The following is a 25,793-nucleotide window of genomic DNA, read 5'->3' on the forward strand; positions in this document are numbered from 1 at the left end:
TACCCAGTTTCTTGTTTTACCTGATTTGTGTTTTTAATTATGTATTCCACTATTGTAAACACTCCATATACGGTTCCTCCGGTTAAAGGTTTCGAGACTCAAAACTATGTTGGCCTTAGACCAATCTCTAGTTTAAGGTTCAATCCGGGTAGAACTCCAACCTCTGGACGTTGCCGGCCCCTTTTTGTGGTGAGAGCGTGCGAAAGGTTTGATGGACATGTGAAAAAGGCCGAAATGAGTATTGAAGAATCTGACACTGCTGTTGTAGCTGGGAATGAGCCTGAAGCTCCTCCGGTGCCCATTAAGCCAGCTGCTCCTGCAGGGACTCCTGTGATTCAACCTTACGTGAGTCTTTTAAATGAAATGAAAATGCTTTTTTATCTTCTGCCCTTTTTTACTCTACTTGCTTATTAATTCGTATGCAAGTAGGGGGTAATGTGATTGTGACAAATGTGACATTGATTGTGTTTGAGTAGTTTTGAAATGTCTTCAGCAGGCCTTTGGTCTTTTGAATGGTGATTGTTTTAGAATTACAAGTGTGTGTTTGAAACTTCACAGATTTGGTTTTCTTGTTTTGTGAATTGGATTTAATCGATAATTATTTGCTGGCCACATCTCATCTATTCATGACACTGAAATAAAACAACAATTCAAGTTATAATTATTGTTTTGAGGCCAACTGATGCACCTTTCCTTTCTCCTTTTCTCATTTGGTGTTTGTTTTTATCATCAACTTACCAGGCGCCCTCGACGTAACCGCAAGTCCCCTGTATTTAGAGCATCATTCCAGGAAACAAGTATATCTCCAGTAAATTTCGTATATCCACTTTTTATTCATGAAGGTTGGTATTCATTGAATTTGAATCTTTCCAGTTGTTGGTGAAAACTGGAACTAATAAGTTAAAATATTCAAAGAGGAGCAATCATATCAAAGATCACGATAAGCACCTTCAAATCATGAATATAAAGAACATTATATTCTCGCAGTTTTCTTGTTTATGACTTTTGTGGTTCTTTTTTCTCTTTCTTACCTTTCTGTATATGCTTACATCTAGTTTGGTATTGTTCCCTAACCTACAGGTCAGGAAGACACACCCATTGGAGCTATGCGAGGATGTTATAGGCTTGGATGGAGACATGGACTTATTGAAGAGGTGGTCTTTTTTATTATCCATCCTTCTCGTAAACAATTTGCATTCATCCCTCAAAACTAGTGCACAAGTGTTGTATGTCTTGTTTTAATGACATCAATTTCATGTAACTGTATGGTGATAAGCATTCCATTGATTATTTAAGTTATAAACATATACAAGCATGTCACATACATATTTTATGTGTCAGTTGCGAAGTTGTTTTGAAGAGTGCATTATTTGTTGCAGGTGGCAAAGGCCCGAGATGTTGGCGTTAATAGTATTGTGTTATTCGCCAAAGTTCCAGATGCTCTAAAGGTTTTGATTCTCCCGCTAGAATCCTATTTGTTTCATTTATTGACGTATGTAATTGTTTTTTTTTTTCTGGAGCATTTTAGTCTCCCACTGGAGATGAAGCCTACAATGACAATGGTTTAGTACCTCGCTCAATATGTCTGCTTAAGGACAAATTCCCTGACCTTATAAGTCAATGAAATTCATTCTCTGATTTTTATATTGTTTAGTGCCTGCAGCAACCTTATGTATTGTATCATGGTGATCACTTATTGCTTCATCAGGTTATCTATACGGATGTTGCTTTAGATTCATATTCCTCAGATGGGCATGATCGTATCGTTAGAGAAGATGGTAAGACAAGATATACTAAATTGGAGTATATTATGTAAAAGATGTTATCCAACTTCAGATGCAAAAAAGTCGAATTAATCAGTAAAGGGTTCAATGGAAGATACAAATATAGCCCCGAAGACCTGCATTCCTCTTCCTAATTTGTTCTTTGATCTGCCAAGTTGCCATACAAGTTAAAACAGCAATACATGTTTTCTTTACAAAAAAATGTTAAGAATTTCAAGTTTTCGTTATTAATAAAATTCTTAATTGGTTAAAATATAATGTTTACATGAATTTATTAAGTTCTGCATAGATATGTGCATGGAAGTATTGACTATTATGTCTTTCGTTTACCCTGTAGGAGTTATAATGAATGACGAGAATGCGCATCAATTATGCAAGCAGGTTGTGTCTCAGGTAATAGTTATAGATTTTTTGTTTTTGAAACATTATTTAACTTCGGTAGAAATCTAATGTATTCTTTAGAGTGCTAAATGCAATAATGGTGATGACTTACTGCCCTTGTGGTGCATTTGTTGTGGCCACTAGCCACTGATGGTGTCTCATGCAAAAAATTTCTGTGATATTTTTCGCTTTTGTGATTTTTTTCTCTCTTCCGTACTCTTCGTACATATCTAAGGCATAACTTTTATTAATACTGTAAATTGAGGAAATGGTGTAATACTTGGAGTTTGCTAATCATTTGAATAGATATTGTAGGTCTCTTAATACATCTTTTGTGTCCTGCTCTTTTTATGCTAGCTTTAACTTGATTTGATATGTTTTGATTTTTTGGGTGGTGTATTTCTTAAAGGCCCGAGCCGGAGCTGATGTTGTCAGTCCTATCGATATGATGGATGGGTGCGTCGGAACTATTCGTGCTGCCCTTGACTCTGAAGGCTTCCATCATGTTTCTGTCATGTCCTATACTGCAAAGTAATTTAACTATTCCCCTTGCACTCCTGCAGTTCTCTGTTTGTATCTATTACCAAAAGAAGGTTTCTTTGAAGTGTGGTAACAGATCTATGACGATGTTGAACCATTGGTGAGGTTTACTATCTTTTTTCTTCCCCTATCAAAAAAACAAAAATGATTTGAAGCAAGTCGAATGGTGTTATTTTGTTGGCTTGCACGAAGAAAATAGTCCTTTTCGTGTTGCTATCTAATTGCATAATTTATTATGGGTTATCTTATCCTGTGCTAGTTAACCATTTTGGACAAATAAATTATGTTGAGAACAAATATTCCAATTTATTCTTGGCTGCTTGGGTGAAATTTGTTGTAATTGTTTTTCATTCTTTTCCCTGGCATAACAGATAATCAAGTTCATTTTATGGTCCCTTCCGGGAAGCACTGGACTCAAATCCAAGATTTGGAGATAAAAAAACATATGATTTCACTTACATGCATTGTATTTTATACAATCTTTATGGGATTTTTTCATGGTTAAATTTGATTGTTAATCTGGTTTGTTAAAAACAGGTATCAAATGAACCCCGCAAATTACAGAGAGGCATTAGTCGAGGATCATGAAGATGAGGCTGAAGGAGCTGATATTCTTTTGGTAAGTATGGTTTTTTTACAGAACTTTGATTTCTTTTCATTAATCGCTAAGCTCCCATCATGTTGAAGTTTATCTGATTGGATCACAGGTCAAACCTGGTCTTCCTTATTTGGATATCATAAGACTTCTCAGGAACCATTCTCCTTTGCCTACTGCTGCATATCAGGTATTCTCTTTAACTTTTTCCGTGTCCTATGTTAACTAATGTTTCCTTTCTTTGCACTGCTTCACTTGGTTTCCGGCGAATACCCCATGATCAAGGCTGGTGGTGGTCTCAAAATGATTGATGAAGAAAGGGTAATGATGGAATCCTTGATGTGCCTCCTCCGGGCCGGTGCCGACACTATCCTTACATATTTCACACTACACGCTGCAAGGAGTTTATGTGGTGAGAAGAAGTGAACTTGGTCTGATTTTTCCTTTGGTTGATTCTGCAAGAAAAGCTCGAGGCTGTAAAATTTTTCCATTTGAGAATGCTAGATGTTAGAACGAGCCGTAGTTGTTATAGAACGGTTGGCTCGGCAGTTTGTAGTCCATGTCCCCGTAAATCTCGAGTAAATAAGAACAGAATGTTGTCGTTATATGTCGAATCTAAAATAATGTGAATTTTCAAATGAGAGTATTATGTGTTCTGTTTTTGGAACAATGTGAGAAGGAATGTATGTTAAGATTTCTTTTTTCATGATTGTTGAAACAATGTTCAGTTCGATGTTCTTAGTAGAAAAGGTGAAATGCAGAGTACAATTACTTGGAACACTCGATAATGTTTTACAATTTACAACAACTACATTCAAACAACAGAGCCATATCCTCTGCCTAATATCAACATGTAAACTGCCAAAGTGAAAAATCTTGCCCTTTTACCTTAACACATCACATTGCAAATTCTCTAGATTAATCCCTGCCAAAGTTGATTTACAATTTATTTCCGTCAAAAGGGCAACTTTTAACCATGTTCATTGAGGTACCTTTCTGCAATACTTGCATGAACGGCTGCACCGATGGGAAGAACATCTTCGTCGATCATAAAATACGGCGAGTGACCGGTGTGTATAGACCCCAAGGTTTCGTTCCTTACCCCGATGTAGTAGAAAGCTGCCGGAACGATCTGAGTATAAAAAGAGAAGTCCTCGGCGCCCATCATCGGTGGAACCACCCTGAAATTTTGTGGTCCTAGTAAATCAGTGGCAACCTTTTTAACATGTTCATACATACGGTCATCATTGACTGTTGGTGGGTAGATTGTTGAGTCATTTTCGAAGAAATCGACCGTTGCAGAACATCTGAAAACACCGGCCTGTTCCACAACAACCTGGTTTTCGGTGTCGGAAAAGGGATTTTAGAAGTTGGGAAACACGGTTGAATTAGGCTTAGAATTTGAACTTAAAAAGCATGGGAGAAGACCTCTTGTATTCTTTGAAGGAGGTTGTAAAAGCTGGCATTGGAGAAAGCCCTGAAAGTGCCTCCAATTATAACCGTGTCGGGGATCATATTAAGATTGCTGCCTCCATTGAAGGAGGTGACAGACACGACCTGCATTACAATATTAAAATTTCAAAGAGTTGTAGAAATCTTACAACTTTTTAAAAAACGAACAACAACAGAAACAAAGATGAAACCTGGGAGTCCAATGGATTTGATTCACGAGAAACGATTCCCTGCAAGCTAATTACGGCAGCTGAAGCAGCTAAGATGGGGTCAACTGAGTGGTGAGGGTTGCTGGCGAGGCCTTTTCTTCCGCTGATAACGGCTCTAAAGAAGCCACAACCGGCGAGCAGTGGACCAGTCCTTGAGCCAATAGTAGCAGTGGGGTGCTCATGAGAGACATGGACTGCGAAAATGGCCTCGACGTTTTCTAACGCACCGTCGCCAATCATCCGTTTAGCACCATTTCCGGCTTCCTCAGCTGGCTGAAACAACAGTATAACAGTTCCCTGTGACACACAATGAAGTACGGAATGGACACATCATTCATAACTTTCTCATTGCTTCGATACCAACACTGAACAGTTGCAACTTTTTCAATCTAAAGAAATGTTTATATTTTATTAATTTCACTTGTGAAATCTAAAACTTCAAATATATCAGAATAATAATCAAACTAGGGTTACTTCTCTCTCTAGAGACTTAAAATACTTGAACTCGCAGAGCAAGCATTAATTAATTTTGCACTATGTGATAACCGAGACTTAATTTTTAATACGTTAATTCTTCCTCTTCTTCAACATCAACACTACTTTCTGTTTTCTGAAGATTCGCCATCAAACAAAGTGGAAAAGTAACCTAGACCCTTCATTATTAAAAGCTTCTGCCATTACTTTAAGCAAGGAATTATTCAATCCAAGGCTTTACAAACAAGGCAAAATAATTATAGTAATTCCACAATATAACAAGCTAGGGTCATATACTCATGTGCAATTATTGTATGTATTTCTCTACAAAAAAACATATTCAAAGATGGTAAATATACTTGAAATTCACAAGTCAAGCTAGTTTCCAAAAAGACCCTAAAGATTCTTATTTTAGAGAAGAAAAGTTGAGATTAGAAGATCAATGCACTAGTGACTAGCCTACTAGCTTTAAGTATTCCAATCTGATCAGTAGGAACAGATCCAAACTCAGCATTCAACAAAAAATGGGTCATTTTCAAAAACAGGTTCTAGGCTGAATGAGAATCGATTCAGAGTCATTTATCACTAGACCAGAAATTAATTTGCTTTGCTGTATCTTTTTCTTATTTTCGAAATGGAATGTGAATAACCAAAATGACAAGCAGCAAGAGATGAGTGAGAGCAAAAGTAAAGGACAAATTAATTAAGGCGGGTCAAATTCATTCCATAATGCAGCAAAAACTGACATTTATTGCCTGCACATGGCCCAGGTGGAGGCAAGGATTTCACCTTTTCAAACCAATCTTTTTACTCTCTCTCTCTACCATTGTTGGTCCACACAGATCAAACCCTTTATTATAAAAAGAAAAAGGCAGAGTCTCAATTTTTTATCATTTATATTATCGAAATTGTATTTTAAAAACTAAGGGAAAAATCTATGGAAGTTAAGGATTTACAACTTAAAGTTACTAGTTAATATTTTTTTAAATATATATTTAATATATTGATATGCAATTTTAGATATCATAAATGAAATAAATTAAAACATATAATTTTGATTTACTAATGATGTACAAAAACAACACACCATTATTTTTCACCTAAATTTATTGCATTTTAAGTTAGCCTTAATCAAGATCTAAAGTCTAAACCCAACAAAGAAATTACAAATGCATATCCATCCATTGCACCCGAGTGAATTTGTACATTAAGTAACTCACTGATGAGAGTTAAAAAGTAATTTTAAAAAAGGCCAAACCTTCAAGAGATGTTCTCGATTCTTCAATATTTTAGCAGCACCGACGAGCATGGCCACATGTGCATCGTGGCCACAGGCATGCATTTTCCCCGGAACTTTGCTTTTATGCTCCCATTCTACACCTTCCTAAAATAAAATCACCTCACTATAAGTGAAAAAATCCAAAAAAATTAATAAATCAAACTTGTCTAATACTCAAGTTTAAGATGAAGAATAGAAATTTAGTTTAATCATAGTTTTAAAAAATAAAAAATTTATAAGTAATAATATCAAATTTATTTTAAAAGTTGTCATCTTTATTATTATCTCAAGACAATCTACCTCGGGAATCGAACTTTTATAATATCCGTACTTATAACTAATGCACACCTTTTTTTTTTGTCCCTAACTTATTCATGCATAGAAACCAATGAAACCCTAAATTAAATTCATGTCCACTACAAAAAATACAAAAATAACTTAAATTTTCTTGTACTTAAAAAACCCCTAATATTCTCATCTTAGATCTAAAACATTTATTCATATCTATTCCTTTAAGTTTCCTCAAACGGGTAGTTTGATTCAAACTTTGTAACAAAAGTCAAAACCCTCAATATATCCAACCAAAAAAATCTAAAACATTGTAAAAAAAATCATGAACCGCCTCACCCATCTTGTTCTTACCCATAAAAGTATAAGCTACTTACCTTAACACATATGCACATATACTTTTGTAAATTAGTATATGAAAGTATATACGGCCGTATATACATATATATGCACACACCTATACTTATATGTATTATGTATACATATATAGTGGCAAAAAAAAAGAAAGAAAAAACTAGCTATTTACCTGTATAGGAAGAGCATCCATGTCAGCTCGGATGGCAACAAAGGGCGGGCCGCCTGTTCCAATCCAAGCCCGAATACCCGTTTTGGCTAAAGGGTATCGATAGTCAATCTCCATCCGGTCCAGTTCGGTTCGAATCAGCTTACTCGTTTCGTATTCTTCAAAAGCAAGCTCGGGGTTCTCATGTATCTTCCTCCTCAACCCTTTAATCCACTCTACGTTGTCGGGTTTCCGGGCCAGGCCCAGAACCGCTTCGGAGCAGGTCACGTCCCATATCTTACAGCTGGTGGGGGAGCCACGTGAACAAGACGACGACGTACGGTTCTTTCCGGCGTTTAGGGGAGCCTTTGGATTGATGGAAGCTATGGCGTCGAAAACGGCGGGGTATTCATTATTATTATCCGACGAAGGAGAAGAACAAGTAGGAGATATGGAGTTGACAAAAACGAGAAAACTATTTACAAAAAAGAGTGAAAATATTAAGCTTAAAAATAAAACATATTGGTTCAGAGGATTCATGTTTGGAGAGAAAGAAAAGAGAGGGTTAAGAGAGAAAATAAATGCAGAGGAAAGTTTGAAAAAAAAATAATTTGGAGAGAGAGAGAGTTAAAGCACGTGGTGATAAGGACGGGGAATTCGTCACGTGGGGGAATATGGCTGGGAAAATAAATAAATGAAATAAGGGCGTCAAAAAGCAGCTGTTATCGGTCCCACCATTTCGTGCAGCGGTTTGGATGAGACGGATTGGCACACTACCCACCGTTTGATTCTGATATTTACATATATAATTAATTGCTTATAATTTATTTATTTATTTTATGAGATTATCAGAGTGAATGCAGTTTACTATAATATATATTTAAATATTATTAATTATTTGATAATAAAATTTATATCTTTAATATAATAAGCTTTTAAATCTAAAATCTCAATGAATAATAATAAATTTTTAATCATTTAAACCTATTGATTCGTGCACGTATAATGACAATATTTATTTATATATTATAAAATTTTTCTTTAATTTAATTTATCTTATTTATAATGTTAATGTTTTAAAAAATAAATTTATTTTAAAAATATACTATCTCATTTTATTAAATTAATTGATAACTAAATTTAGATATGTAAATAAATTTTAATTCGGTTGATATCGTTACCTTCTAATAATATATAGGTTTGAACATGCTCTAATGCTCATTATCTTTTTTATTTAGGAATTTAGAGATATAATATAATTAAATTAATTTATTGATAAATGTAATATTTATTTATTTTTGATAATTTAATTTGTTTAATTAGAGTACAGTACCGCTGCTTAAATCATGATCAATTCCTTTGAAAAGTATGTTTAAGGATTTAAAGTGGGTTGTCTTTAGAAAGGAATTGGGTCATCTCATAATTGATGCTTTTCTTAGTGTTTATTTTCATTTAATATAAATATGTTGTTTCTTTCTTTATGGCTTGGGTTGGTTTTGGTTTTGGTTTTGGACTGACTCAACCAGCGTTAGGTAATTGAGGAACTGATCTATTTTGGATTTTATATTTGATTTTTTTAAATAGTAAGTAAAATAAGATAGAGATTTAAATTTTCTTAGAGATCTTATTATGTGCATTTTATTCCAAAAATCTTACATTACCTCTTATGACGTTGGATTTTGATATGAAAGATAATGCTATTTGAATCTTTAGATAATGTAGTATTAATAATTTAATTTTTAAGTGTATTATTGCTTTAATTTGTTCCTTCAAAATTGGAAGATTTTTAGTTCAGTTTTAATATAATTTGAATAATTTTTATTTAAATAAAAATATAAAACAATTCACCAAGTAGTCCTAGTGGTAAAAAATGTTATTCTTTCTACAGATTTTGCACTCGAATAATTATGTCTACAAAGTATGTGTACGTTATCAACTAGTTAAAAAGATTATGGACAAATATTACCTTATAATCACTATATATTATTAAAAAAATATAAAATATAAACTTTTTTAAAATTTAAAAATGAAAATAAAAACTTGAATAAGATTAGCTGGATTCAAGTCTAAACTTAGATTTCTTTTGAATCAAACTTCATCATAACTAGGGATGTTCATTCGGTTAAAACGGTGGCCGACCGAACCGAACTACCCTTAACCGAATTAACCGAACTTTTTTTTTCTTTAACCGTTAATCGAACCGAATTTTTTTTCAAACATATTAACCGAACCGAATTAATTTCGGTTAATTCGGTTAATTTTCGAATTAACCGATTTTTTTTAAAAATTTTCTAATTTATATAAAATTAAATATTTTTAATTCAAAAAAGTGTATAATTAATTTAAATAATATATAATTATAAAATAAAAATTTCAGATAAATTTTTTAATTAATTAATATTGATTTAGATTTAAAAGTTATTGGATCTTAAATTATTAATTGAGTTTTAAATTGTTTGGGCTTAGCCCAAATGTTATATATAATATATATAATATTTTTTAATTAAAAAAACAATTTACAATTAATTTAAATAATATAATTATAAAATAAAAAATTTATATATTTTTTAATTAATTAATATTGATTTAGGTTTAAAAGTTATTGGATCTTAAATTATTAATTGGGTTTTAAATGGTTTGGGCTAAGCCCATATGTTATATATATATTTAATATTTAAAATTTAATTTCGGTTAATTCGGTTAATTCGGTTAATTAACCGAATTCGAACCGAATTAACCGTTAACTGAATTCTAAATTTTTTTAACCTTTAACCGACCGAACTAATTCAGTAACCGAACCGAATTAACCAAACTAATTCGGTTCGATCGGTTAACCGAATTAGTTCGGTTATTTGAACACCCCTAATCATAACACGCTTTAAAGAAAAAAGTTGAGATATTAGAGTTTTAACTTTTAACTTTTGAGTATTCAAATTTGAGTCCCACATATCTAAATGGATAAATTATACATGAGTGAGTTAGGTCTCGTTTGGTATGTTTTTATAAACGAATTTTTAGCATAAAAAAGTTTGTTTTGACTCTAAAATCAATGTTAAACAGGTAAAAAAATTGTGATGAAAATAATAGTTTCAAACCAACCGCAAAAGTTAGGATTTGTAACTTTTTTATTTTTTAACTTTGTGTTCGGAAGAAAATTATAATTTTACCCTTACAAATGCATGGGCTCCACTCAATTATGCATTTACATTTTATTTTAATAATTTAATATTAACATCCTTAAAAAATAATTTATTACTTAGTATTTTAATTTAATTACTTAAAAGTAAATAAAATTCATGGTTTATATATTAAAATTTACTTTAATTTGTAAACACTAATTTTTTTATAATATTCTTTTTTCAAAACAAATATGTAAATTATTATTTCGTAATATTTTATCCACTTGTTAAAAAGTATTGATAATATATTTTTCTTAATAAAAATATTTTATTTATAAAAATATTATTAATAAGTTATCTTAAAATATTTTTTTATATTTTTATTATAGTTTAAGTTGATATATTCAATATATTATAGTATTAATAAGTGTAAAAATAATTTAAATTCTATATTTTTAATTTACAACATAACTTTTATGATGAAGATTTTATAATTTCAAACTCATTTTTAATAATAATCTCAAACAGTTAGATTTTAAACTTTACTTTTAAAAAATATTTTCTACAATACTTTTAAAAGTCATTTTTCAAAAGTACTGCCAAACTAACCTTAGTTAAATCGAGGTAGTTAAAGTTTAGTAAATTATTTAGTTTTGTGCTTGTAATTATTGAATGTGAAACCTTTATTGGGTTTAATTTTGTTATCAAATTTATTTTATTTATTTAATTAGGATAAATTATATATTAAGTACCTAAACTATTAGTTTTGGCCTATTTTAGTACCTAAACTTTTTTAAAAATTTATACTTAAAATATAGTTTTTGTTTAATTCTAGTATCTCGTTCAAAATTTAAAGTTAAATTTTGATTTTTTTTTGAAAGTTTAGGTACTAAAATGGATCAAAACTTATAGTTTAGGTACTAATAAACGCGTTAAGATTTTAAAGGTGGGGTACTAAAATGAAAAAAAAACTAAATGTTAAGTATGCTTTTTAAAAAATTTAAAATTTAGATACCAAAACAGATCAAAGATGATAGTTTAGGTACTAAATACATAGTTTTTCCTTTAATTTATTATCACTTAACGAAAATTATGATTATGCCATTAATTTTTCAAGGCACTAAGGTAACAACTCATGCGGCAATCAACTGGTATTATCAAAATACTTTTCAAAAAATGATTTATTATAAAACAAATGTAAGATTATATTGGTTTTTACGTTTTACATCAATAATAAAAAATAAACACACATAAATTACCACATATACTATTTTATTTGTATCAAAAATGTAAGATTGATTTGGGGTCTATTAAGGCAGTAACATGCACACCAAAAACTGCAAAGATACCTGAGATGACATCGACAGCCTCGCAATCCTCCTAAGCTCAGACTATGTACTAGCGGGAGGTAATCCTAGCCTCAAGACCGACTACGGATCTGGTGGTGCCTTTGCTATACTGTCTAGAGGCTAAACTACCTTCTCTCTAGAAGGATCCTTGACCCCTTTACCCAGTCGGAGTCAATCTCTGAACAGTCGATGGCGCTACACTCCATGCCTTAGGGTAGTCTCGACTAAGGTGCTCGAATGATCCATATTCGTAGCACGCTCTTGAAGCTCTATGGCACTCCCCTAATGTCTCCTACCATAGTACCTACAAGTTGGCGGTTGTATGGCCCTGGCAGAATCGATGGTGCTCGCTACAGATGCTAAAGCTTGTGGCCTCCTACGACCATCTAATCCTTGCCTACAAACCAGATCATGTCCCGACCTTTGGGACTAAGAAAATGGAGGACTCCATGACCCTTGGGAATCTTTGGCCCTCTTAACTGAAGTATGTGATGATTCAATAGTGTATAGGGTTCTACGGCTTTGTCCCACAATGTCATTAGAAAGACGAGTCCTTCTACTTAGGACATGTTCAATAGCATTAACCTGAAGGGTCAGCTCAACAAATACTTTAGGTGGATCGGCAGCTAGGTGAGTCAAGATGTCTATGTGAAGGCCCTCCCTAAACCTCTTGCAGCGGTTCTCCTTTTGTTGACACTAGCTCCAACTCATACCAGTTCAAGCGTAAAAACTCACTCTCATACTCATACACGGAGTGGTCACCCTGATTCAAATGCAAAAATCAGTCTCTCAGGTCGTCGTATGGGTCTCACTAGTTACTTCTCTAAATTATCCTTAGAGGTAAGATAAAGTTGTCATAAGGTATATAGGGTCTCGCGAATCCATTGGTCAACGACTACATGATCATTGTCACTGAAACCCATAAAGTCGGTGGTCTTGTAGTGGTAACGTTGGATTCCTGAGGGGCTACTAAGGGTGAAACAGGTAAAGCGGATACGACAGGTGTCCTAGGGATAACTTTAACAATGTGCCTCAGCGCATGCGTTAGGTTTATAAAAATATCACCTCGTCTATCCATGTTTCTTTCGGGATACATATATCCTCAGAGTTGAGGACGAACTCGTCACTATGTCTCCAGCTAGAGAGACACGACTCTCCTCATGGCTCTTCTGACTATGGGCAGGGTCATCAGCCATAACCTATGCGATTCCAAAGAGACAGAAGTCAGCATCGCCACTTCTAAACATTTAAGTACGCTTGACACCCTAGAGGCATGTACTTTATTGACACCAAATTACTCTGACCACGGGTCTTAGGAACGACTGAACCTAACGCTCTAATACCACTAAATGTAACACCCTAATCCGATCCGACCCGAATTTCAGATAATTAGAATATTACACGGAACTACCTAAGTGGCTAACTATTTTTGTTAAAACATTTAACCAAATTAATATTTAAACATAATATAAATACCAAAATATAATATATTTACAAAATATAAGTATCTAAAATATGGGGGAGCTCTCAACATCAGTCTCTAAAATACATGAGTACAAAATAGAGTCTATGAATCAAATAAATTATAGGGTCATTACAATATATGCCCTCTATAATATTCGAGAATACTATGATAAAAGATCAAGTTTGAAAGTCCTGAATCCGGCGACGAGCTTCTCGATTTGTACCTAAGAACCTGTGCACAGAAACACATTTCATACGTTGAGCTCACAAGCTCAATTCCACACAAATAACCCTACTTTACTACATGCATCCAACATAAAAGCATGCTACAAGTATGGTTATGAACATTTGCATACACTATCACAACAATAAAAGTAAGTATCATGGTATAGCTCGGGGTCACTTAGAATCACGAAACTCGCACCTCTCTTTGCTTACTAAAAAACCTTATGCGACACTTGGATCATATAGTATCAACGTCTCCCTATTATTTAAGCTAGGTCTAGGTCACACAGTATCGAAACCTCGCCCGACTAGTCTATTCCTCTAGAGTACTCAGTATATGGTCGGGTCACTTAGCATCGATGCAGCATCTAACTAGTATTTAAAGTGTTCAAACATTGATTTGGATATATCTGGATAATTCCTTACTCAATTATGCCAATGTCGTACACAAGTAACTTGGGTGTCCTTAGTATTACCCGAGTGTCAAATAAGGCATAAGTCTTATGGAATCTTATCTCAATAAGATCTTATATTATCACACAATACATTAAGGTTTCTACTTATAAGCTTATTAGAAGGTTTCCCTCACCAAACCCCTTGGTTTTGCCTCTCTCCTCCTTCGGTATCATTACTTTCATCCAATGGTATAGATAATTCCCCAAATATCTGTACTAAAATTATATTCGATTTTTTGGAAATTACCTTGGTATCGATACTCCTATTGGGAGAATTGATACTCTATCATCGATATCGATACTCCATTGATTATCGATACCAAAATAGCTTACTAGAATCTGATCAAGTCTCTGAGTATCGATACTAAGCCCTGAGTATCGATACCATGTAACATCCTCAATACCGGGTTAGTGATCAAATTGTAAAGTTTCAGAATTTGGTGACTAGAGTAGAACCATGGATTAGTTCAATGATTTATTGCAAATATATGATTAAGGTTATTTAGTAATTATGGAATGAATTAAAGGGTAAAATGGTTAATTGATAAGTAAAATTTTTATTATTCCTTTATAAGAAAAGGGAACCACGTGGAAAGGGAGAGATTTCTCTAGAGTTATCTTCTTCTCCTTTCTTCTTCTTCACGTGAAAGCCAAGAGCAAAGGTAAGTTTGATTTAGCTATTGATTTCTTGAATTTTTAAGTTGGATTTGAGTCTTTGGGGGTTATATAAGCTTAAGGAAAGCTTATATAAGTTTAAAACACCAAGAAGAGAGAATTAGAAAGGAATTTCTATTAAGAGTTTATAAATGAACTTTTATTATAAAAAGGTTTTTGAAGTTCTAAGGATGAATTTGACTTGTCAAGGGTCTAATTAAGAAGTTAGAAGCAATAGAATTGAATTTGGAACATGTTGAAAATTTAGGGTAATTCTTGAATTACATATGGAGAATAGGTTTTTGATGTTAAAAAGGTGATTAATGAATAGAAATGAGTTTGACTATGAGTATGTAAGTTAAGAATAAGAAAGGGGATGATATATGAAGTTATTAAGCTGAAAAGAGTGGATTTTCGGGCATAAAAATGAATTCTGGGCTATGTGCATTGATGCACATTCAATGTGTACCGATGAATCAAGTGTATTTCCAGAAATTGTTCAGTGTGTATCGATGCACAGGAAAGTGCATCGATGCATCCACTAAAAATGGAAACATCGAATGCAATTAGTGCATCGATGCATAAGGAGTGCGTCGATGCACCCCCTTAAAATGAAAACATCAAAGGTGATTTGTGTATCGATGCATGGGTAGTGCATCGATGCACATGTTAAGGGATGCATCGATACACTGTAGAATGCATCGATGCACTTCAAGGGGAAATTGAAATAGACATTTCTTTTGGTCTAAGAAATGATAGATTAGAGTATATCAATGGGATACTGATATGTATCAACGTATGATTATGTAGATATCAAACATGAACAAGTTCCAGAATTATTATCGAGTTAAGATTCGATCGAAAGAGAGGAAATCATAAAAGTGGATTGGAACTTAGTGAGGCCAATGTGAGTGTATCTTATTTTTATAAGATTATATGGAAATTGGACTTGTGATAAGTCTATTTCCTATAATAGCTCATTAAGTCTGATTATAAGTATGTTAACAATATGAAGTGTATGTATGTTTGATTATATGAATTGATATGTTTTTGTATGTGCTATGTGGTTTATGTAAAAGCACTACTAAGTGTTAATGAGAGAATATAAAATAAGTTATGAAATTATAGGAATATAGAAGATAAGTCAAGAGATGTATGGAAATGGAAATAGATGTTTATGAAGAGTCATAGGAGAACAAATATAAGTCATATGATAATGAATATAGACTATGTGAATACATGGTTATGAGATAAAATATGTAATAATAGGAAAATATGATGAAAGTGAGTTCATGAGAAGTGATAGGAACTAGGTAAACATGTGTAACAATATATGCATAATGGAAACATGAGTTGGACAAGTACATAGTGGTATGATCCATTATGAGAGTTAGTATAATAGAGCTTTTTGATTTAATGAGAGTTAAGGGAACTAAATAAGATTGAATTATAGAATGAAATGAGAATAGTATATCAATTAGGAAACTTGAATATAAAGGGATGATACAAATATATAAGATAAGTTATATGCTAAAGATCTATAGAGCTATATGAAAAGATTATAATGAATATATGAAATTGAATTAAGTAAATAGATTAAATTAATACATAAATAAAAGTACTATTAAATGATATATGTTTAGAAATACGACATAATTTATATAATCTAAGGGAATACAAAGAAATGGAGCATAAGGTAGATACTATGATATAAGTTATTATATACATATATGATATATGTTATCAAGTAATACAAAGGACTTTGGAAATTGATATAAGCTATATGAAAGTGTTCTATGTGTTATATGAAGTATATATGATCATATGTGAACAATATATGATATATATGTTTACATGAATACCTGAGAAATGATCTAAGTTATATGATATGATCTACGTGATTATATGCACTTTGGATATATGTTATATGACATGGATCTATGTGACTACGTGAGAAAGTATATAAGCTATGTGACATGTAAATGTGAATCATATGAAAATGTTATACTCGTAAGTGAACTATGCATATATATGAATATGTGAAATGACATAAATGATTATGCCCATGTTATGTGTCATGAGAGCTAGGGGTATAATTGGCATGCCAAGAGTCGAGGGTCTACGCGGTCCTTCGGGACATATATGTATTCTTTGGAACATGTGTGAGGTCTTTTGAGACACATACTTGATCCTTGGAATATGTATATGATTCTTAAGGAATTTTCTACGTGGTCCTTAGGGACAATCTTATATGGCACTACGGTGCATTTCTACGCGGTACTACAGTGCAATTCTACGTGGCACTTCGGTGCATTTATACGAGCTGTGGTGACAACATTAGTGCACAAACTCTATAGACTCATATATCTATAGTTCTCACATGTGTACATGGGCTAATAAAGAAATAACAACAAATATATTACATTTGACTTGTATGCTTTTGTGCTATGAATGGTATTATATGATTTATATGATGATATAGGGATTGTATGATTAAATGAGTCAAATGTTGGTTAAATACTAGGTATAAGAGGATATGAATTAATTGATATAAACGATAATAATATTGATAATGTAATAAGGCTAAAGATGGAAATGATGAGTGATGAGTATAGGTGTGTGTGTATATGTTCTTACATGTAATGATATATTGCATATGTGTTATAGGGATTTATTACATGAATAAGGGTATGAGTGATAGCAGTAATTATTTATACATGATTGCAAGCTATAGTTTATATTATATGTTTATTTGCCTCACTAAGTCATAGACTTAGCGTGTGATTGTTTCACACGTAGGTTACAGAAGTGAGAAGAGTAAAGAGCAAAGTGGAGCAAGACAGGTGTTGAAAACATTTTGATATTTCGATATAACAAATTAAGTTAAATGAATTTTAAGATTTTCCAAATGATTTTCTAAGTATATTCGATATAATTATTCGAATATCAAAAACATTACTAAACATTACTTCAAATATTTCAAAAATCATTTTTAATCCTTACTTAAGTGTAAAATTAAGTTTTAATCTTAAAACAATTTCAAAATAATCTTTCAAAGTATTTCGAACTATTTTAAAGCCAAAAATTCCAGATTGCTCAGAGGGAACCGATTCCCTCCCCAAGGGGGTACCGATTCCCCCTGAATGGTTTGGCTCCGAGATTTCCAGAATGCTCAGAGGGAACCGATTCCCCCATAGGGGGTACCGATTCCCCCTGATCAACGGTCGAAATATTTGAATTTTACACTTAGGGAACCGATTCCCTATGAGGAGGAACCGATTCCCCCCACGCTCCAAGTTGTTTTATTAATTGTTTTCACACTAAAACGGCTATATGATCTTCACTAATCATCCCCAACGTTCAAAAGTGATTCAAGGTGTATTTAAACAAGTTCTGAAGCCCTTGATCAATAAGAAATCATAGAGAAACAAGAGAGAAAGCATCAAACACCAAGTTTGTGCAAATCAAGCCAATTTTCCTTTCAAATATTCATTTTACTTTCAAGAACACCATTTGTGCTCATTTGTAATTATCTTTGAGTGTTCTTTTCTTGTTCTAGAATTGTGCAAACATCTTACCTTGTGAGGTTTTCCTTGTAAGTTTGCAAATTTGTAATCTTCTCTTTGGGAAAGAGTGTTCTCAAGAATTGGGGTATATTCTTGAGGGTGTTGTAAGGTTATCTCTTTGGCCTCAAAAGAAAGAACAAATTAGTGAATTTGTTGGAAAATCCTTAGTGTGGATAGCTAAGGTAGTGGACGTAGACTTTGATTGAGAAAGTCGAACCACTCTAAATCGCTGTGCAATTACTTTCAATTTTCTGCAAAAGCTTCCACCAAATTTTTAATTGCCAATTCACCCCCCTCTTGGCCAAATCCGTCAATCGATTAACTCAACAACAGGTCAGTTACTTCTTACCGAAGATCAGATCAGAAACGATGTTTTGAATTAGATGTATTATGTACATTGAAAATAGTTGACATGTAATTAATGTTTTGAATTGTATATGCTCTGATCGGTTTTGTAAAAACATTTAAGCTCTGAAAATTCTGGAAACCTTTTGAATAAGTTACATGTATAAAAGTTTTAAATTACTCACTATTTTATATGAGTAAATGTTTTGAACTCGGACTCGAATCCGGGTCGGGTACGGGTTGGGGGTGTTACATACCACCTTAGCAGTATCGAATACTCCCTTGATGGGGTATCAATACTCTTCTTACTAACTCTTTGAATTTTTCCTTTTCATGAGAGACATTATCGGTATTGTTCTTACATTCTATGCCCTTAAAACTCTCTTTCACTCATCCATGATTTTCCAAAACACTATTTAGTGTCCCCAAGACCTCCAAATAGTGTTTAAAACTTATTTAGTACTTAAGGGTCATAAAAGGTTATCATTTCATGCATAAACAACAATAATTTCTCGTTTTCATACTTGAACCCTAAAATGCACCCAAATGCTTCATAGACTCATACAAACACCAAAACTACACATACTGATCTACAAGCAATAAGGAAAGGTTATGTGTGTGTTACCTTACACTTATGAGTTGTGGGAACAACTTTAACCTCACCCAATGACCTATTTCTCTTTACCTTCTTTATTTCATTTCTCTTACATGCCAAAAGTAAATTAATACTTACTAACTACTTGAAGGTTTATAGAAAGTAAAAACATGATTTATGTGTGTGTTACCTTACACTTATGAGTTGTGGGAACAACTTTAACCTCACCCAATGACCTATTTCTCTTTACCTTCTTTATTTCATTTCTCTTACATGCCAAAAGTAAATTAATACTTACTAACTTACTTGAAGGTTTATAGAAAGTAAAAACATGATTCTAAACTCTTTGGAACAAATTTGGAACACCCAAGAGTTATAAAATACAAAACCTTTCTAAAACCCTCTTCTTAGCTACCACAACCATTTATGGTGATAAAGAGCTCGAAAAAAGCTATAAGAATGAGGATTATCAAACTTGCCTTAAAAAATCTGGCCTAGAAAGAATGGATGGCAAAGCTTTCACCTTTGAAACATACAAGAGTTGAGAATAAGAGTTTGTTAAGGAAGGAATAAGACAAGAATGAATAGGGGTGATTCCCAGGGTGATATAAGTTTTTTTTTAAAGGTTTCAGCCATTATGAAACTTTTAAGGCAATTAGCAACTTTAATACTCTTTATATTAATCCAAAATAAAAATATCCCCTTTTTGTTCCATTATGGGCTCAACTTAAGCCAAAAACATCCCGTACTTGGATAAGGGTCTTTCACAATCTTATTGGGTTTAGTAACTCTATCTCGGATTAGCCTGAACTTCTAACCCAAAAATCACATTACACTCAAACAATATATAAATATAAATAGATCTAATTGTATAGGGAAACTGGTAGACATGCAGCAGCCGATGAATGCTTGTTACTCTCGTTGAGGAATCAAACCTTAAAAGCTCCAGAGTCGATGAAGAATGAGGAATGATTTGAATGAAAGAAGAAGATGATAGCATTGTGGAAGATGGAAATACATGGATAATTGTCCTATCGAACCCTCTTAGTCACAATGAAAAGACAAACTCGATAAATGGCTCTAACCAACCCTCCTAATCGCAATGAAGAAGCAAACTGGAGTGTGAAGATCTCTTTCACAAAGAACTTGAAAATAACTCAGTGAAAAGAAGTTTCGAAGGCACAAGCAACCAACACTTGCAAAGATAAACTCTTAATGTATTGTATTTAAGGAAAGATGTGATTAAAAAGTTCAATAAAGCCTATTTTATATAGGAGAGAAGTTCTAAAATTCCTAAATAACTAATGAATAAAAATAATAATAAACTAAACATATTATAATTCTAATTCGTAATTAATAATAAACTAAGAATAATGTTTTAGCTTGATCTTAATTTCTAATAAAATATAAATCCAATCATAAAAGATAATGCATCATTATATATTAAATTATATTACAAATAATGAATAAAAGAAAATTAGTAATAATTACAAAATCTCGTATTAATGTCGTACATGAATTTCTACATGCATTATCTTCACTAAAATGATCGCATATTAAGACCAAATAGTATCAGGATCCCATTTAAAAAGTAGTCAAAAGTCTACTTTTATTTTGTTATTTTTTCCAAGCCTTGTCGTGTAGATCAGTTGGAAGTGTTAGTCTATCTTCATTTGATGTGAGCCCTATGGTACATGTATCATCCTCCATGTCTTCAAAAGGATTTAACCTTGAATCTAAAACATCAAAGGGAGAAACGTTAGAACCTTTGAATGATTTTATCACATTATGCTTACCGAATAGGTATGCTTTGAATCTTCGAGACTTTGTTCTTCTAATAGGTTTGAGTAGAAACATTAGTCCAAAGAAGCATGCATTTTCATCATTATGGACTCTGGTGAATGTATCATTCCCTCTCTCCTCAAAAAGATTAATGCACGAATTTGAAAATCCAAGAGAAATATAATTAGATGTGTTGAAACAAAAGCTTATAAAACATTTACCATTGGACTCTTGTAAATCGTGATTCATCACTGATATGGCATAGTGATTAAGGCTTTCTGGTGGTAACTCATCATGTGGGTTACTTAACAACATTTGACAACTCTGTAAAAGAAGAAAAAATGTACTAGGCAAGCTAGTGTTATTGTTAGAAATCAAAACCAATGGTTGTCTAAAGTGGACAAGAATACAAGGCTCTTTGTGAATAAAGTTTTCTCTCAATTATTTTGTGCTCACATATGTATTTTCAACTACTTTTTTCCTCTCATAAATACGTTCACTCCCCTCCCGCGGGTCATGTTCTTGGCTTTTATGGGTTATGACCTCTTTTGTTTATTCCTCTTTTTCATCGTCTTTTTTCTTTTTGACTTTTTCCACCCTCCTCACAAAATTTCATCACTTGATTTTCAAGTGCATCTTTAGTTTCCAATGATTGAAGATTTCTATCTTCCATTATAATGCTACTAGCATCGTATTGATCGATGTCAGTGTCTGATTTATTATCCGTGGTAGAAGGTGGAGTAAAAGAAGAAATTAAAGGATTTGAAATACCTTGCCAATTGTCTCTGAACTGATATCTCCTTTGTTCTTTGTTTTCAGTTGTGATGGTTTTTTGTAGTGCATCCTGAAGATCTTCATAGTATTGTTTATCAAGTTCATCATGAATGTCTAGATTGAGACCTTCCACAAATCGATAACAGTGGTAATATTTGTCACAATACCTTGTTCATTGTATTAATGATCCCATCTCTTGATAATAATCCTCTACAGATCTATTATCTTGTTGTAGTTTTTAAAGTTTTTTATGTGTTCTTAGATGTTATAACTTGGAACAAACTGCTCTCTCATCATAAATTTCAGCTTTTCCTAGGATTTGGTTGCATGTTTTCCATATAAAACTTGCACAATCCAAAATAGTTCCTTGTCATTGAGTCTATGTGTAGCTATAGATATTTTTTTCTTCTTCGAAACACTTATAGTCGTGGAATATTAATTCCATCTTGGTTTCCCACTCATAGTAGGCATGTGGATCTTTCACACTATAGAATTGTGGAATGCTTGATTGCGATACCTTTGGCTTGAACATCTTGAGAATAACAATAATAAAAAACAATGTAAAGTGGAAAAAGAAAATCAAAGAAACAAGAAACCTCAAAAGTCACTCCAAGGAATAATACACCAAGAGCCAAGTAAGTCAATCTTATACTCTTTAAAACTTTCTTACCAAAAAGTTTTTTCAATGTTCGTATCAGAGCTCAATCTCTAACAAAGAGGAAAGATTTATTGTAAAGATCTAAGAGGTTAAACAAAGGCAAGATTCCAATAGAACGAGAATCAAGGAAGAAGAAAAAGTATGCAAACTCTTTTAGTCCTACTAACACAAGGAAGAGAATGTGTTAGATGATGTAGAGGAATAAAGAAAAGGTAAAACAAAGGAACCTAAAGCAATAAGATTCAAGAAAAGTTAAAAAAACCTAAACCCATAAAAACCTATTTTCTTGGATCAACTTGAGAAAATTTTTTAGGGGGTGTCGATTTAAAAAAAATTATAATTTTTTAATATTACTTAATGATATTAGTTTCATTCTAGAAAAATTCAGCACGGAATTCTTTCTGAAAAATCATGTGGCAATTCATTAATGGCATTGCCCCAAATCTGTCAATGAAACTTGTATAATGGATTTGAGTGGTCAAATGAATTTTGATTGGTTTGAATTTTGAGTTGGATATTTCCCTTAAAACAACACAAGTACCTATAAAAAATTATCCATAAATTTCTTCGTTTGCAATTATTATATTCTTTTATTTTTAGCATTTTCTCTTTTTTGCCTTTTTTTCTTTTCTTTTTTCTTTTTGATTTTTTTGTAAAATAGCAAACTAACAAGAAGGAATTGAAACTAAATTGAAAAAAATGATAAAGAACCTGAAAAACGATGAACTTGTGAGAACTAGCTCCGTTGGGGTACATTGGCGGTATGAACTTGTGAGAACTAGCTTCGTTAGGGTACCTTGGTGGTGTATGCGTGCAAATGAATTATTGTTGCTCTCATTGAGGAATTAAACCTAGAAATCTCTACACTTTATGAAGAAAGCAGAAGGATTTGAATGGAAGGAAAAGATGACGGTGTTGTGGAATATGGAAATAAATGGATAATTTTCCTATCGAACCTTCCTAGTCACAATGAAAAGGAAAACTCGATAAATGACTCTAACCAACCCTCGTAATCACAATGAAGAGACAAACCGGAGTCTGAAGATCTCTCACGAAGAACTTGAAAACAACTTAATGAAAATAAGCTTCGAAAGAACAAGTAATCAACACTTGCAAAGATAAACTCTCAATGTATTGAATTCAAGAAAATATGTGATTACAAAGTTGAATGAAGCCTCTTTTATATAGGAGAGGAGTTCTAAAAGTCCTAAATAGCTAATGTATAAAAATAATAATAAACTAAACATGTTTTAATTCTAATTCTTCAATAATAATAAAATAAGAATAATATTTTAACTCAATCTTAATTCCTAATAAAATAATAAATCTAATCCTAAAAGTTAATGTATCATTCTATATTAAATTATATTACAAATAATCAATAAAAATATTAAAAATTTGAAATAATTACAAAATCGAGTATAAGAATTTCTGCATGCAACATCTTCTCTAAATTGAGTGTATCTCAAGTTCCTGATATCAAATTTATGCAATTCAAGAACCCTTGGAAAGCTAAGGCACAGATGACCGTAAATCTAAAATACATGTCAACCAAATAACATAAGGATCCCATTCAAAAAGTAGTCCCAAGTCTACTGTTATTTTGTTCTTCTTTTACATGGTTTGGTCGTGTGGATCAATAAGAAGCATTAGTCCATCTTCTTTTTATGTGAACCTACATGTATAAAAAACGAACTACAACATGGATTAAACTACTGAAAGACCACTGAAAATCACAAATCATTGTCAAGCATCATGAGGAAACTATATCTGAACGCAAACTACATATCCAAATCCAATTCGAGAGTTCAAAGTATTGAAGATCAAAAAGATAACAAATAAGTGGCATCTTGATAAATCAATGTGATGTCAAATCCAACCATGAGAAAAGTAAATGAAGAGAACAATCAAATGATCGATAACAAATATTAAAAGCGTACCAAAGAAAATGTATCATAAAGATAAATAAAAGTGTGCCATAAATGTATAGTTATTAAAAATTGAAAAAAAAAAGAAATACAAAGGTTTAAAGTAAGAAAGTAAAAGAAAAAATAAGAAATATCGGTGATTGACAATCAACATGAAGACTGGTGCCGCTGCTATCCAAACTAAGATCAAAGAAAAAAACAAGTGGTGCTAAAGTTAAAAATTCAATTATATAACTTTTTTACAGATAGAGGCCGCTAGTTTTATTAGAAATAGGAAATATTAAAAATTATAATGAAAGTTTACAATTATAGCTATAAACTAAACTCATAATAGAATATTTTTCATAGTCATTAATACAACAAACTAGTAACTTAATATCACATAGTACCTTACAAGGAAAAGGTTGCAAAAATATAACCAAATAAACTTAAACAAAAGATAGATATGAACAGATCTGAACGCATTGACAAATGAGTCATAAGAGAGAACCAAGCTATTGAAAGATCATCGAAAAACTGCTAATAAAAGTCGAACGACATGAGAAAACTATCCACTAACATAAATCGCATATCTAATCTAATCTAAGGGTCGAAAGCATAAAATATCATCATGATTACAAATAAGTGTCATCTTAATCAGTGTAGCAATGTCAAATCCAACCCTGATAAAAAGGATAAATAAAAAGCAATTAAACAACCTAAAATGTGTCAAAAGATAGAGAAAAATGTGTCATAATGTAACACCCTAATTCGGTATGACCCAAATATCATACGGTTAAAATGTTACATAGACCACCAGAGTGGCTAATCAAAATTTTTTTGTTCAAAACATTTTGTAAAACATTAATGAAACATTCACCATAATATGAAATGAAACACCATAAATCAAGGTTTACAAAATACAAGAAGCTCCCAATACGCACAAAGTAAAAACACTGAGTTTTAATTCAAACAGAGTTATGACTTGGATTAATACAAAGTCCACATAAATACATGCCCTCTAACAACTCAATAAATACTTTGAAGGACGGTTAGTCTGGAATGTATCTGTGCGATAAGCTCCTCGTCAATCCTCTACTGACCTACACACGAAAACAAATTCTGAACGTTGATCTCACAAGCTTATTTCCACGATAATAACTATGCAATACTACATGTATTCATTTCATGAACATGTTGAAGCGTAAAGTCATTAGTATGCAAAAATATAGCAACAAACATATGATAGGACTAGCGGTGTAGTCGGAGGAATTTTCTGTATCTCGAACAACACACTAGCCTACCTTGAATATTCAAGGGTCTTAGGGTAAGAACCATAATTTTCACGTGCATCAAAAGATTACATCCCTAGCCCACGTATGGGCTCTTAAGCATC

At 32.5% G+C, this 25,793-nt stretch overlaps 1 protein-coding gene, 1 long non-coding RNA gene and 1 pseudogene across 2 annotated transcripts; 1 reads left to right on the plus strand and 2 right to left on the minus strand.

The window, feature by feature from the left end:
- Nucleotides 1-3,766, plus strand: LOC120154318 (annotated as a pseudogene).
- LOC120154319 lies at nucleotides 3,392-25,573 on the minus strand. The gene is made up of 3 exons (XR_005518877.1): nucleotides 25,560-25,573; nucleotides 12,016-12,021; nucleotides 3,392-3,525 (listed from the first exon to the last, which is right to left on the minus strand). It is a non-coding gene; the product is annotated as an uncharacterized LOC120154319 (long non-coding RNA).
- Nucleotides 4,042-8,097, minus strand: LOC120154316 (IAA-amino acid hydrolase ILR1-like 6). Its single transcript, XM_039166111.1, has 5 exons — nucleotides 7,529-8,097; nucleotides 6,694-6,819; nucleotides 4,944-5,258; nucleotides 4,729-4,857; nucleotides 4,042-4,636 (listed from the first exon to the last, which is right to left on the minus strand). Exons 1-5 carry the CDS (start codon nucleotides 8,042-8,044, stop codon nucleotides 4,271-4,273), a joined length of 1,452 nt encoding a protein of 483 aa, XP_039022042.1. The 5' UTR covers nucleotides 8,045-8,097; the 3' UTR covers nucleotides 4,042-4,270.
- Nucleotides 25,574-25,793: the final 220 nt, after the last annotated feature.

This window comes from Hibiscus syriacus, unplaced genomic scaffold (assembly GCF_006381635.1).
Source record: "Hibiscus syriacus cultivar Baekdansim isolate YM2019G1 unplaced genomic scaffold, ASM638163v2 tig00111128_pilon, whole genome shotgun sequence".
NCBI classification, from domain to species: Eukaryota; Viridiplantae; Streptophyta; class Magnoliopsida; order Malvales; family Malvaceae; genus Hibiscus; species Hibiscus syriacus.